General features: G+C 48.2%; 1 protein-coding gene across 2 annotated transcripts in view; it reads right to left on the bottom strand.

Annotated features, from left to right (window-relative positions):
- RASGRP1 (RAS guanyl releasing protein 1) overlaps positions 1-13433 on the bottom strand; it is a 77165-nt gene extending 63732 nt beyond the window's left edge. The window contains exons 1-2 of one of the 2 annotated variants that reach the window (XM_046652927.1): positions 13162-13433; positions 8140-8324 (exon numbers count right to left, since the gene is read on the bottom strand). In XM_046652927.1, coding sequence (XP_046508883.1) covers positions 8140-8324; positions 13162-13235 — 259 coding nt within the window. In that variant the 5' untranslated portion in view covers positions 13236-13433. Of the gene's footprint in view, positions 1-8139; positions 8325-12863; positions 13112-13161 lie in introns of those variants that run through there. The other variant, XM_046652928.1, reaches the window with a different exon arrangement.
- Positions 13434-15510: the final 2077 nt, after the last annotated feature.

Raw genomic sequence — 15510 nt, forward strand, 5'->3', positions numbered from 1 at the left:
AGAGTTAATAGCTTTTTTACATAAAAATCTTTTGCAAACCTCTAATAATAAAAACATCAAGCAGCAAGTGATAAATAGGCAAAGGATAGGAACAGTCATTCACAAAATTGGAAATATCGTTAGCAAACTTATGAGAACACACTTAACAAAAGCTTGGTTATATGTATATCAATAGTACCTGTTAACATGTAGCGGGAAATGGAGGCAAACGATTAAACAGATGGAATCAGAAACAAACAGACACAGCAGATAACACACCAAGAACAGAAGTTCACAAAATCGAGGTTTGGTCAGTCAGAAATAAGGAATAGTTTAATCACGGAGAATTTTTAGAGGAGGTAAATTAAAGAGAAAAAAAGAAAACACAGTCATAACTTCAACTATGGAATAAGAATCTCTCAGTTTTACTTTTTAAGTTCCATTGTCACTTCTTTAAAAAATTTCTCAACTTCACTGATATTTCACTTCCTTTTCTCAAAGATATATTGTTCCTCTTCTTTGAAGAACACACGGAGAGTTGTTTTATAAGATATTTACAGGAAAGAAGCAAAAGGATGGTAAATAATTCTTACTTTCTCCTGATTAGGTGATTCAAAAGAAAATTTCCAGTTTTCAGCGTCCCCTTCCACCTCGACACTCTGCTACCTGAGCATCCTCTGTAGCTGGGAGAAAGCAGCGTGCTGGTTCACGTTCAACAATGGCCTCTCCAGGGGTGAGGTTTAAGAGAAAGCCCTGATTAGGAGCGTCTGCCCATTCCCACGGTGTAAATTCTCCCAACGCAGGCAACGTCAAGCTACTAGCATGACCTCACTGAATGTGGAGCTGGGAAGAGATGCACAGACCACAGCATACCACTATACAGCATTCACACCATACGGTACGACAGACATAACCTCCACAGCAGAGATAATAGTCAAATATGGTCATATCCTAGGAAATGATGAGTTTTGAGGATTTATCTTTATTTTTATTGTATTGTAAATTTATACAATTTAACTTTTAATCATGGCTGTGTTAACAAGTGGCTTGCAAAGTTTCTGAAAATTTAAGGCTCTGCTCTTGCAGATTAAGACTTTCAAGATTGTAACAGCACGAAATGGAGCGTGATGTCCTGGGCATCGACACAGGCCATGTGCCCATGAAGCTGGCTCTGCTTACACTCTTGCTCTTTCCCAGTGTTCCTCCCCGCCACTCTAGGACAACCCAACTGGGTGGTGGCCCAAACAACCTGCAGACCAAGGCCCAAAGTCCAGCAGCTGTAACTGTTCCAGGCAGAAGCGGGCACGTCTGACCCCCAGGAGGCGGGGCCTGCACTTCAGAGGGCCTTCTCCAATGGTCTCACGCCCAGTCGCTGCTGTTTCAGTCAACTATGTACACACTGCTTTTGCTTCCACACCATTTCCTAGAGTGTTTCCATCACAGACGTGATAAGCTTGATGTCACTGCAGGCCCTTAAGAAATCTGTTGGCAAAGTGGCGCTCTTGGAGGAGTACTTAGAGGAAGCGCCTCTCCAGCTCCCCTCAGCTAAGCCCCTCCTCTGGGCCTCTGACCCCTGGGGAACAGGCATACCCTAGGGAGTAAGGGCCAGCGGCACCACAGGAAACGGGTCTGAGTGTGGCTTCAAGTGGAAATGCAGACCAGGAAGCTGCCTTGAGCGCAAAGAACCAAACGGTAGTCATGAGAGACACCCCCATTCTCCTTATTTCCATGGCCAAAGCACCGACAGTGGGAAGTTCTCAAGGGAGTTTCTGCAGTGGAGAAGGGATAGCAAGGCAGGAGAATCCGGTAGAAGTGGTCCCAGGGTTGCAAATGCTCACGGGCAGGGCCTCGCTCTACTTCGATCTGGCCAGATTGCTTTAGAGATGTCCAGGACGCTGGCTTCCCCAGGCCCTTTTCTAGTTCATGCAGTGGACAAACCTACTTCCTCTATCGCTTCTCAGAGGATCTGTACCCTTCAGGTTTTCCATGTTTTCCAAGAAAATCCCCTGGGACGTCCAAGAAGCAAGTGTGCTATAGGACAGTATTTCTCAGAATCAGCCCATGGGTCACCTCCATCAAAACCACAGTGTCAGCCGGCTGAATGAAAAGCTCTGGGGTTGACCCTCAGGAATCTGAACGTTGAACACACCCCTGACGGGTACTGCTTCGTCAAAGCTGGAGAGGCTCTGGTTGAGGGGAATGAACGTGAGCCTCAGAGGTGAAGTGACCAGAGTTCAGCTCTCGGTGCCTCTCCCGCTAATGAGCTGGGCTGCCTCTCACAGGTTAACACCTCTGAGCTTCAATCCCTTCTTAATTAAAAAAGCAAAGCGGGGGCTGGCCCAGTGGCTCAATGGTTAAGTTCACACGCTTTGTTTCAGTGGCCTGGGGTTCACAGGTTTGGACCCTGGGTGCGGACCTAGTACCACTCCTCAAGCCATGCTGTGGCGACATTCCACATAAAATAGAGGAAGACTGGCACAGATGTTAGTTAGCTCAGTGACAATTTTCCTTAAGCAAAAAGAGGAAGATTGGCAACAGATGTTCGCTAAGGGCAAATCTTCCTCAGCAAAAAAAAAAAAAAAAAAGAAAAGAAAAGAAAAAATAAATAAATAAAAAAGCAAAATCATAACCATGTCACACGGTCATTATGAGGAGTAATGGAACCAATTTAGGTAAAGGCCCAGTACCCTACAGAGCCCACAGTAAGTAAGTGTTCAACCACCATCGGCTTATTGTCTGTCTGTCTGACTGTCTCTGTCTTTCTCTCAGCAGTAAATCTCATCTCTCTGGATGGACTTAGCGAACTAAAATGCTCAGAATTCCTGAGACATTGTCGACCTTATGCATAACATTGTTAAGACTGCCCCTGTTCTCTATTACAGAGGGAGGTCTCCTATAAACACCACCACACAGGAGAGCCCGGATGATCCCTTTTCCTCCTGTCTCAGGCCTGGCAGTCACCGTAACCCCTAGCCATGAGAGGGCAGGCACCGCAGCCCGGGGCACTGGGTGATGCCAGCCTGTCAAATAGGCAGCACAGAAGTTCCTTGGAAGAAATACCGTCTTGATCACAGAATTCACTCCGGAAGGCTAACAGTCATGCCTGGGAGATGCTGATGCCTAGAAGCCTGAGGACGTGGGTGCCCAAGGACCATCCTTTACATGTGAAACCTTGTGGCCTGGACTCCCAGTGACTGGGGGTTCCACTGAGGAGGCTACTGAGACAGCTGTGGTCTTCTTCAGGAAGGGCCGTCGTCAACAGTGGCCAAGCCTTCGGGTCCCTTCCTGACCCTACACTTGGTTTTGTTCCTTGGAGTTGTCCATTCTCAGCAAGGTCACAGCCCTTGGCTTCCGGTCCTGTGTTCCTGTTGCCTCTGAGTGCCTCGCTTTGGGGTACCGACTCTAAGTTGCAGAGCGGTAAGGAATATCTGAGCTTCTGTTTGCCACGGAGGGAACTGTGTGTGATCCCGACAAGCGTGTGTTTGCCTTCTTTGACTCCAATTTTAAAAACAGGTGTAGTGTTTTACCCTTAATAAGCTGAAGTCTATAAAATGCTTTTAACATCCAACTGCTCCACGGTGCAGGAAATATACCTATTAGTTTGGGAGGCCTTTGGATAGTATTGGTACAATGCACGTGGTAATTTTAATTAGTTAACACTTTGTTCAAGAGAGAATGTCAGACAGACACCTGGTATATAGACCGGGTCCAGTAAACTTTTCTTGTATTGAATGGAGTTGAATTTCTAATCTGGGGGAGACCAGGCCTGCAGAAAGTGGGCCCAGGGTGCAGCCTGTCCTGTGTGGCATGCAGGTCTCCCTGGAGTGAAGGGAGGCTTGTCCCAGGAGGGGGACCAGAGCACACTGAGCTCAGGCTGCAAGTGGCTGCTGTGGGCAGGAGAAGGAGCACAGGAGGGGCATACTTTCTTTTTAGACTGGGGCATGAGGCAGGTAGTTTCAAGCCTCAGAGGTTTGATTTATTTTCTTATTTGTCCAACAGGACAATAACACCTGATCTGCCCATTTCAGAGTCATTTTGAGTTTAAAAGAAAGTCAATACATATGGAACTCCAAGGAAAACTAAAAACCACTCTATCAATATAAGACACTGCTGAGCTGTGTTTCTCTTCACACTGAGTGGTAAGACAGACACAGTTTCCTCCCACAGCCCACCTGGAGCAAGAGCACTGCCTGCTGAGGACACGTCTACAGGTTTCTCTCTGATGCTGTCAGAAGCTGTCTTGCATTCCGAAGGGGACAAGGAAAGCACTTTCTGAATTTGGACATCTGAAGGCTTCCATTTGGCCTCAAATGCTGGCAACCCTCTTACAAAGTGAAAACATTCAAAAAAAAAAAAAAAAAAGCCCAGATGATCTCATAGGTCTTCTCTACCTCTGAAACAGATGGTGTGATTCACACACATTTGACATAAGTGGACCAGGTTGTGATGATTTGCCTCATTATGCACAGTTGAAGAGTGGATTAACTAGCAATAATATGGTGAGAATGTAAAGCATGACCTCTGATTAAAACAGAAGGTGGGAGTGGGTTATCTCGTGGTTAAAGCAGTGAACTATGACTCAAGGCTGTGAGTTTCTAATCACAGATCAGTAACCTTGTGTGTGACCTTGGAAGCCTTGCTAGAGGCCTTCAAGAGTACCCTTAATTTGTACATGCTGGTCACTCATCCTTAAAAGCGTTGTAATAAGTTCTTTTGAGAACAGTGTGGGTGGTAATTAATGGTTAATAGTACTAAAGAGAGAGCCATCAGGAACGACTGCCAAATGCCCATGATGCTTTCGAGAGTATCCAGACTACTACCTAGAGACACTAGAAAAACGCAAATCCCACAGTTTCCAGAAGATCTGTCTGTTGCCTTTGCCTTCAAGTCAATCATCTCCCCTGTCAGCACTCTCTAACATTTTCTGTGATAATGGAAATATTCTCCATACACTCTGTCCAGGGGTAGCTGCCACTCGTGGCTATTGAGCCCTTGAAATACGGCCACTGAGGCTTAGGAACTAAATTTTACATTTGATTTAATTTTAATGAATTGAAACGTATATGTAAATAGCCACCTGTGGCTAGTGGCTACCTTATTGGACAGCACAGTTCCAGCCGACTCGAACCTCCTCATGGCATCTGCACGAGGGTGAGGCTGAGAAGGTAGTACAAAGTAATTAACTAATTAGTCAGTCTATGTTTAAAACATTTTTTGCCTCCTTTTTTCAGGTTGGTGAAAGGAGTGGCTGAATCCAGGGTCTGAAGTGACAGATTACCAAAAAAAGAGTTTCCCCACTCTCGTGTACTATTTCCCTCTCTTCTCATGGGTATGAAAAGGAGAAGACACCTAAACTCATGAACCAAAGGCTAAGCTAGATCGTGTTATTCTAACGCAAAACTTTTCTCTACAAACCTGAGAAAATAACCAGTAAGACAGGATTCAACAGAAACATCAGCCTCCTTGCGCTATTCTCAGACCACCTCTGGGGAGAGAGAACTATGGAGGCATGGGCGCACACTGTCATGGATTGTTCTTTGCGATGAGCCCCGCTACCCATACCCAGCTCCACTTATCTCTGGAGCTCAAGCTCCACTCCCCTCCCCCCACAAGACACATCAACTGAAAACCAGAGGGTCACAATCACGGAGGAAAGTGCTGGTTCCCATTCCCTCCAAATACAGGGTGTCTTTTCTTCTTTGCCTCTTCCATGTAAACTCTGTGGCAGGAAACCCTGCAGTACATCATACGCAAGCCTTGCGCTGCTCTCTCTGCCTTTCCACAGCATTCCCATGGCCCAAGAGGGGTGGGACCAGTAGCTGTCTTCCCTCACCTACGTCCTCACCCTTGGAGTGAACTTACTTAAACGCTCCATGGTAAAGAATTTATTCTTCCTCCACACCTTTGCTTAGTATTGCCCAATCTTTTGTATATGTATATATTTTTCTCTGAATAGTGCATTTCTCAGGTATTCTAAAATCTAATAATGGGACAGGGTTTGGTCACTGTAATTCTCCTTGTGCACTGCCCAGCAAAGTGTCAGATGCAATTAGGGGCTTAATCAACACTTCTTGATAACGGATAAAAGACTTAGACACAATGGGATTTTTACAGCTTTTAGATTTTAAGGTCCTTGTTTTAGTCAACATATTGCAGAAAACAATGCGTCTTTTGCCCTTGTTGGATCTGTTGAAGGGAGTGGATTTATCTTGGTCCTTTTGGGGAAGGACTTCAGAATTGGTCATGTATTGTTCAGGTTGATGTCATAATTATTTGAAGGTTAGGAAAACAGCCCTAAGCTCAGCTGGCAGTTACTGTTGGTGCAGGAGGAAGAAAGATCGCATGATAAAGACATCGGTGGTCCATTTTCTCAACAGTGAAATGGAAAGAGAATAAAAATTCTTATTCATGAAATGGTCACAGTGCCCTGCTAATGGCCAGCAAATATGACTACTGAGACTGTCAAGCATATTCAAGTTGGGAGCCAGGTGAGAGTAAAGTCCATGAGGAACGATGGCTCATCACAGCCATGCTGCCACTGCCTCCCATGTCTTCTGGTTTATCTCCTTGCATGTCTATTTTCTAAGGAGATCATTTTGAAATAGAAAAACCATTCATTCTGCTCCCAAATTCATCCTTAACTGAAAGATGTAAATAAATAGAAATAATAAGTATGTTCCCACTTTTCCAAGTTAAAAAGTCTACAACAAACAACAAAGCAGTGATTCTCAAAGCTGGGTTCTTGAGTCAGCTGCATCAGCATCAACTGGAACGTGCTAGAAACATAAATTCTTGGGCCCCACCCCAGACCTACAGGAGCAGAAATTTTGTGGGTGGGGCCCAGCAACTCACGTTATAAAAACCCCTCCAGGTGATTCTGCACTAATATTTGAGAACCACTGCTTTACAACAAGGTCAAAATCATTGAAACTATTCCTTTCGATGTTGTACTAAACTGTCCTAAATGAGTACCCCTGAAATGCCAAGTCGTTCCTGATTCTATAAATAAGGTCTGACCAAGCACTCAACATGTTCAGCCAATAAGCCCTAGTTCTGACTTCTAGCAGGTCTGCATGTTGTGTGCCTGGGACCTGATCAAGCCGCCCACACACACCCCAGGAGGCTCCCAGGGGGCCACACGTGCTTCTGGGCTGGGCCATATGTGCTCATCTGCTTCACAGTGGGAGATGAAGGGGAGATGCCTCTTCTAAAAGGGGCACAGAGGGGGAACGGTGACACTGGAGATCTACGAATTTTCCATCATTCCTTTTTTGGAGGGGAGCAAATATTTAGTACTTTTCAATCACTATTTCACTATAAATAACAATCAAAAGAAAGTGCTTATAAAAAATTAGGCTAATGATGGTGAGCACAACACAGTCTATACGGAAACTGATAAATAATAATGTAGACCTGAAATTATATAATGTTATAAACCATCATGACCTCAATAAAATAACTGGGGAGGAAAAAAAAGAAAGTGCTTATAAAATTAAAAAAAAAATAGGGCCTCTTTGCAGACGCATTAAGTTGTGCATCCTTCATGGTAAGTACAAGAGATGACAGGGTGCAGCGTCTAGAGAATTCACCACCGGTGTGTGTCTGTGTGCTTATTTCCCACATCGTTGTCCCTCAGTTGCAACGCTTATTAACCAGTACCTTCCAGTCACAGACATTCTGGCTTTACCCGGTCCTATCCTATCCCACAACTACCCTCCAGATTGTAAGGAGAATCATCAAGACTTTACTGTCCAAACGATCCACAGCCTTTCAAATTTCTGTCTGATAACAGGGTCCGCCCATGTAACCCAGGCTTTGCATGCCCCAAGAACACAAGGACAGAAAAACGTCAAAGCACCAGATGCTCAACAGTGTTTCATGATATTTTTCATCACGAGAAAAACCTCCGTCCCAAGAAAAATGGAAAAGCAAACTCTCCTCAGGAACTTTTCTCACTTTGAATCGCACCTCTCATCACGACCTGCTATGCCCACACAGTCATGTGCCCTCGGTACTGCGCACAGGCTCCAACTTTTCAAAGGCTCCAGAGCTATTTTTAAAGCCAAAATACAATCTAGGCTGCTATTCTATAAAGCACTTTTTAAGGAAGAACAAATTAATATAGAGAATTTTCTGCATGTGGGCAGTTAGCCAACTCACCAAAACACTGAATGCAGCCGTTGATGAGATCGTCCAGGCTGGCTCCTTTGGCTGAATTTCCCTGAAACACCATCATTTGGAACTGGGTGATCTGCGCCAGGCTGGGGTGGCAGAGGAGGGGGCTGCTGGCTGGCTTCGCCTCTAGTTTTGCTTTAGGGGCAGCTCTGCAGCCATGAGAAGGTTTCCTGGGGAAAGTGAGGAGGCAGTGAGTGCAAGCAGGACAGCCAAGGGACAAACAAACTGGCAGCGCTCTGCTCTGAAGGCGGATTGGAGAGGAAAGGAGTAGAGATAAGACAATTAATCCTGTGAGTTGGGCTGATCGAAGACATACCCCTCCCACTTGGCAAATGCACCATTCGGACTGGTTGGCTGTTAAAGAGACAACTCCCCAGCAAATAACAAGGTGAGATTTCAGGGTTGCAAGTAGGGCTCTTGGTCCTGGAGTCAGGATCGCTCTGGCCCACTGTCTCCAGGGCCTGAATGGGAGAGGCAAGGTGCTACTATCTGAGCAGTCCTTAGCTCCCAGCAATAATTACTAATTTTAGCCACAAGGCCACTGACTTAAGTCTTAAGAACTGTTTAAGTTGGTCTCGTCTTCAGCTAAACTCATTCATCCTCAGCAAACATGGCAGATGCTGTAGAAAGTCGGGCGGCCTCAGAAACACTTTAAGGACTTTAGGGAAGAAGTCAAAGACTAAAGACCCATGTGCAGGCTTGACGGGTTACGGTGGTGGTGTTTAGATTTTGAGCTAGCCCTGCCCTTCTCACCAATCTTGGGTGGTTTTAAGATTCTGCTTCTCAATATTGATAATACAGGTAATCAGTATGAGTCATTTTTATTATTTAACATCATTCCATTAAGTCCTTACTTGGGTCCTTACTGATTGAAAAAGAAAGCAGAGGTTATGAGAGCTTTATGCCGGAACTGAATGTGAAAGGACAAGGCTGGATCTTGAAATGGCTTAGAAGTCAATAGGTCACCCTCGTCCACTCTCATTCAGCCTCACCCTTGGTCATGACCTCAGTACAAGTCAAGTTGTTTGCAAAATGATACAGGAAGTTAATTAAGCATTTTATTTTCCCTTCCACTTAAAAAATAAACATAGGGGCTGGCCCCGTGGCCCAGTGGTTAAGTTCGCACACTCCTCTTTGGTGGCCCAGGGTTCGCTGGTTCAGATCCTGGGCGCAGACCTATGCACCACTCATCAGGCCACGCTGTGGTGGCGCCCCACACAGAAGAACTAGACTGACCTACAACTGGGATATACAACTATGTACTGGGGCTTTGGGGAGAAAAAAAGAAAAAAGAGGAAGATTGGCAACAGATGTTAGCTCAAGGCCAATCTTCCTCATCAAAAAGCGTACCTTAAAAAAAATAAAAAACATACACAGACACATATCGATAATCTTTGAAGGTGTGACAGTGATGGGTGGCGCTGTTGGTAACTTCTCTGAGCATGTAGTTAACTCTTCTCTCCCTACTGTGGCTTTAGTTATTTCATAGTTTACTACCAAAGAGGAGATGAGAAAAAGAAATATACCTCAGATCGATAACTTTAGCTACTCACTACGCGCTTTGATAAACACACGATGGCATCAATTACCCAGTCAGTGCTTATTCCATGAGGAAGACATTGTGACAGGCCAGAGAGGACCAGTGAGAGAGAGTCTACGTGAGGGCACTGTGTAAACTGTAGAATGTACTCATTGTACGCTACTTGTTGCTGTTGTCATTGTTATTGTAGAAAATAGTCTCCCCCAGAAGGGACTGAAGACGTGCTTTGACCAAAATAAAATGCTGTGGTGCACGTGGATTTTGGGAAACCAGCCTGCTAAAAGACAGTGTACTGAGCTATGGGGCCACTCAGCGCACAGCCAGACGTGTGGAGGGGACACCCTGCCCTTCGAGCTGTTTCAAACTAGCTCCAGGGCGCTGGTCTGGCAGTGGCCACTGGGCTCTGATCCAACCTGGGGGGTGGTGGGCAATGAAATCGAATCAACAACTGGCTACTGGGAATCTGCTAACCCAAGGCAGTGATTTCCAAAAGATCAAGCCGGTGTTACAGGGCTTGATCAAGTTTCCGGCCATTATTGATTTTTATCCAGGCCCTGCCATAGCCCCAGGATCAGATCAGTATCTGAAAATGAGACAAAATAATAATGGCCCCCATGAACTGAGTCCCTGTGATATGGCAGGCACTGGGCCGGGGATTTACATTGTCTTTAAAGCTTACAGCTCAGAAAGATGTTATCTCCATTTGGTGATGTTGAAACTGAGTCTGAAAGAGGCTAAATGATATAGCCAGGGTTGTAGAGTTCATAGGTGCTAGATCTGGGATTTTTTTACCCAGCGCCCCTCTGGCTTTATTTAAAAAATATTACCATGCCTGGAATGGCGCACCTTTCACTCCATCAAAATTAGCAAGTGGACCATCACAGAGAGGCTGAAGAGGTCAATCAATTTAAGACAAAAGTAAAATCCTCCAAAAGCACAGATGATGACATAAAGGCTGAATCTGGGCCCTGCTCCTTCTGTGGGTCCCTGGCACAGTCCTGGAGCAGGCCACACTCTGCCCGGTCATTTCCCAAGCCCTTTATCTACACATGCAGAGGTCTAGGCTCAGAAGAGGACCGTGACTGGCCACCAGTGCAGAGACAGGCAGAACCAGGCCTCCTGTGCCCATGGCCTTCTCCCACCTGGGCTCCCTTCCCTTCCTGGAAGCACTGACAACTCTCGAAACCAGGCGCTGGTTGTCCAGTGTTGGAATGAGTCAGCTTTCCACCTTAGCTACCGCCTTTTCACCATGAAGACCTCCACTCAGGGCAGAGGCAAGAGAGTTGAAAATAAAGTCCTTCCCAGGAGAAGTGTTTAGTCATAAAAAATGACCGAATTCTAGAAGTGTTTCCCAGTGTCGCCAGGAGGGGAAACCACTTTGGTTGGCAAGGTGATTCTCGGAGGTCAATGCTTTTACCAGAACTAGGAGGGGCTCGGGCAAATTCAAGCAGAAAGGAACAGCTTGAAGGGAGCCTTGAGGGGAAGGGGCAGGGAAGGAGGGTGAGAGATGCATTCTGGGAAGGATGGAGGCCGGGGAGGTGCAAGCGGCCTGGGCATGAGAAACCAGGAGCAGAGACACTATTAAAAACCAAAGTGCAAACTGAGGGGTCTGTGAAGATGGGGGCATCTGCACCCTTAACTAGGAAACCCTGCTCTTCCTCCGCGCAGTCTCTTGACTGGCTTTGTGACAAACCATCAACTCGCTGTCTCTTCTGGTGAAATGGCTGTAGATAAGGATTTGTAAAATGCTTCACTCTAGACAGGTGTGAGGGTGTTTGAACAATCCAGAGAATGAATAGCCTCTAAGTCTGCAAAGGCATATTTTTAAAGGACGGTAGTCAAATGGTTCCTGGTCACTTCCCTCGTGAATTAAAAAGAAAAAAGCCCAAGAGAAACAAATTAACTTGAAAGTGTTTTCAGCGGCTAAAACGGGCTAATTAAAGCTCCATCAAGTTCGTGGAAGGAGATTGTCAAAACTCCGAACCGGGTCAGGTGAAATCCTTTCCAGGCACAGGTACCTCAGTGGAGGTCACGATTTCAGGTTAACCTTTATATGAAATCCAGCCCAGGAGAGTAAGAGATGAACTGGACGAAGAGAATGGAAACTTCCACCCCTTTCTTTGCAGTGGAAGGTGGCTTTTACTGGCTTCTTAGGATTCCTTCCAGTCTGTCCTCTCCCCGCCCCCATAATACAGATTCAACTTAACTTACTGAAGCCCTGCCCCCCACTCTAGTGCAAGGTCCTGCGCTGGATCCTCAAGGGAGGAGGAGGGAGGAGGGGGGAGGGGGGGGAACGGAGTGCAGAAAGGGCCAAGAACTTTCAGCTCTAGAAAGTCCAGCAGGACGAAGCTTCCTGCCTCTACAGGGTATGCTTATACAGGCTAGGCCCGGCGCTGTCACATCCAAGTCCATGTGGTTGGAGTTGGGTCGTGCACAACTTGCCCAGCCCTATGCTGAGCCCAGTAGTCTGGGCAGCTGTCCGGTTCCAGCCCTTTGGGGGACAAACACAAAGTTGCCTGGCCTGTCCAGGCCTCTTTCTCCTGCCAAGAGCCTTTTCACTCACTGTCACTCTTCCTTCATCTCTGTCACCCCAAGACCCTCCTAAAACATCTCTCTGGAATCACAGTCGGGTGGAGAGGAGCATAGGTCTCCACCCACAACACGGTTACACGGTTCGCTGACCTCTGCTTGCTCGCTGCAAACGCGCTTGGCCTTGCCGGAGATCCCCAGGGCCGCGAGAGGCCGCCAGGTGGCGCTGCCCGAGCCCGGCGCCCGCGGCAGGTGCCGGTGGCGCGGAAAGTCCGCGAGTGGGATCCCAGGTGTCCGGCGGTCGCGGCCGGGGGAGGAGGTCGGCCAGTGCAGTTCCGGACTCGCCGGACGACCTCGGGCCCCGCGGCCGCGCACCCCAGAGCCCTCCCCTACTGCCCAGGCGACGCGCTGGGCGCTCGGGGCGCGTCCGGCCCTTGCGCCCGTCTCCCCAACTGGAGCCGAGCCCCCGGCCTCCACCGCCCGCACCCCGGGCCAGCCACTTCCCGGAGAAGGAGACGCAGGGGTCGCCCGCCCCCGCGCCCCACGTCCCATCCCCGAGAGGTCCCGGGGGCCGCCCGCACAGTGGCCCCCGCCCCGAGAAAGGAACCTGATGCTCCCGAGGGCCCGGGCCCCTACTCACCGTGGAGCTTCTCTCGCCTTCCCCAGGGTGCCCATGGCCGCAGCCCGCGCGCCCGGAGCCGCCTCACCTAGCGCGGCGGGACGGGCTCGGTGGAGCGCGGCGCATCGCCACCGCCACCGCCGCCGCCTGCCGGGCCCCCTGCCCGGGCCTGCCGCCCCCGGGCCGCCCACCCGTCGCTCTCCGAGCCGGGAGAGCCCGACCGAGGCGCACCGCAGGCACAAACTTTGTGCAAGCGCGCCCTCGCCCTGTCGCCCTCCCCCGGCGCGCGCGCACACTCACACTCGCCCGCACGAACCACCTGACAAAGGCTGATGTTATCGGCTGGAGGAAATGTGTGGCGCTCCTCAGCTCTTCTCCGAAACCGGCCCCCATCGCTCGGTGGTGCCCGGCGGCCGGCGCCTCGCGCAATCCCGCCTTTCACCCTTGCCGTCGGCCTCTCCCAGCCCGAGGGCGAGGTCCGAGCTGGAGCTGGAGGGCTGGGGAGGCTCGGGGCGCACGGGGCCCCACCACCCCTGCGCCTGGGGAGGAGGGGGGAGCCCGAGGAGATGGGCTTCGCCTAGCGGCTCTCGGGGGACCCCCCGCCCCGCCGCCGTCCCGTATTCCAGTCCTGGCTCCCCAAGACCCGGTGTCCCCTCGCAGGCCTCTCTTGTATATATCAGAGCGCAGAGCCGGGGGCGGGGTAAGAAACTAACACACACTGGTGGATTCGCCTTTGCTGCGCCTTTGGGTGTCCTCTTGGTAGCAATTTGCAGGACTGGTTGGGAGACACACGCCCTGCTCCCTGCAGGAGGCGGCGGGTGTGCAGGAGCACTCCGGGGGCGTGATCCATATCGCGCGAGCAACAGCCGCCTGGCGTCTGTGAGTGTGGGAAACGTGGGGAGAGGGGGACAGGCGTGGGGAGAACCTTCTTACAGTGACCTGGCCTGGAATACGGCCTACCCCTTTGTCCGAATGATAGTGATGGTAACCACAGCTACCGCTGGCTGAGCGCGTTGTGCTAAGCACTTTCTCTACATCGCCTCATTTAATCATCTCCCCCAAATTCCAACAGGCCACTATTTTCAAGATGAGAAAATTAAGCTTTAGAGAATAATATGCCTCCCATCACACAACTAGTAAACAGCAGAGAGAACTATGACCTGGGCTGAGAGCCGTCTGACTCCCTGTGATGGCTGCTGTAGTGTCCTAATGACACACCCATTGTCACCGTCACATGCCAGAAACTCCAGCCACAATAATAGGTCTCTTCCCAGCCATAATGTTCTGGACCTCAAAGCCTCCCTCTGTGATTTCTCTTATATATTTCCTCATATTTATATGCCACCTTGTCCTAAAAAAAAAGATCTCAAGATAGCTTTCAAAGGTGCATAACCTACAAAGAGAAGTTCGAAAAATAAGGCACATAAAATGGAGTCAGAAATGAAAGTCTTTAAAAAAAGGAAAAAAAAGCACCCCAGAGAGTCCAATACCCTTGCTACAAGTGGGATCAAAGTTTGTCCCCTGAGTTTCTAGCAGTCAAGTTCGAAAGGGAGGCCTGTCTAAAACTCGGTTCCTGTCATATGCAAGAGCAAAAAAAGAATGCTCGAGAGAAGATCATATCTTTTTGATACTGAGAGCATAAACAAATTTCTCGAGAGAATCCTTGTGAACTTTGGGTAATAGAAAGAACCAAGTTCTCAGGCACAACCATGTGTGTAGAAGGGGGCATGTGGCTATTTAATAAATATTAAATTGTGACACTCTTGCAGACCTGTCCTGTATATGCATATGTATATGTGTCAAGTGGATAAACACATGCCTTTATGTAAATACATAATTATGTGTAAATATGTGTTTAGATAGATAAGCTATTTGGCGTATGCTAAACACACATGTAGGCAGGTGCATGCACCTATCCACCTGCAGTCCATTATGTATATAAGTATAGAAATGATTAGTTATTAGTTCAGTTAAGAAATGAGTCTTGCTGAGTTTTCTAAAGAAAAGGCCTGCCTCTGCCTGGGCACCTCCTTCATCTCTGGCTTCCTGAGAGCTCTGCCCTCCACTTGCACCTGATTCTGTTTCTGGGCCCGCCTGAGCTCTTTGATGAGGCTTTCTGGCGGTCCTTACCTGAGCAATTTGTCTTTTCCAAATACCCAAAAAATCAGAAGTTAGCTCTGTCTCTTTCTTCATCTTTTGCCGTGTGGTTAGTCTCCCCAGTGTTGTCTGAGGCACCTCTGACCTCAAGAGCAAAGTTCTTCTTTTCTCAAGTTCTCTTAGCCTCTCTTTTGCTTGTCCTACCTCTTTGATGGGCAGTAGTCAATGTCTCTGTAGCAGGTGAGAAAGGTTGGGGACCACTGTCTTCCTCTGCCCACCCCTTGGGTGAGGTCATTCCTTGGGACTCTTTCTCTGTCCTTCTTCCTCTTTTCACTCGGGCATTCTTAACTGATGTCCATGGGCCTTTTACTTGGCTTTTTTCACTTGGCAGGTATCTAAGCCTCTGAAACTAAAAACACCTGCTTTCATTAGATTTTCATTAAATGGTCCAGTACTCAAATTAGGTGTTTTTATGTTCTTCCATGACTTTGACAGGACCCACATGACTCTCATGTCTGAATAGCCAACCTTGAGGTCTGACATCCACACCCATGTTTCCAACTGGTTACCT

The sequence above is a fragment of the Equus quagga genome, chromosome 2 (assembly GCF_021613505.1).
Source record: "Equus quagga isolate Etosha38 chromosome 2, UCLA_HA_Equagga_1.0, whole genome shotgun sequence".
Taxonomy (NCBI): Eukaryota; Metazoa; Chordata; class Mammalia; order Perissodactyla; family Equidae; genus Equus; species Equus quagga.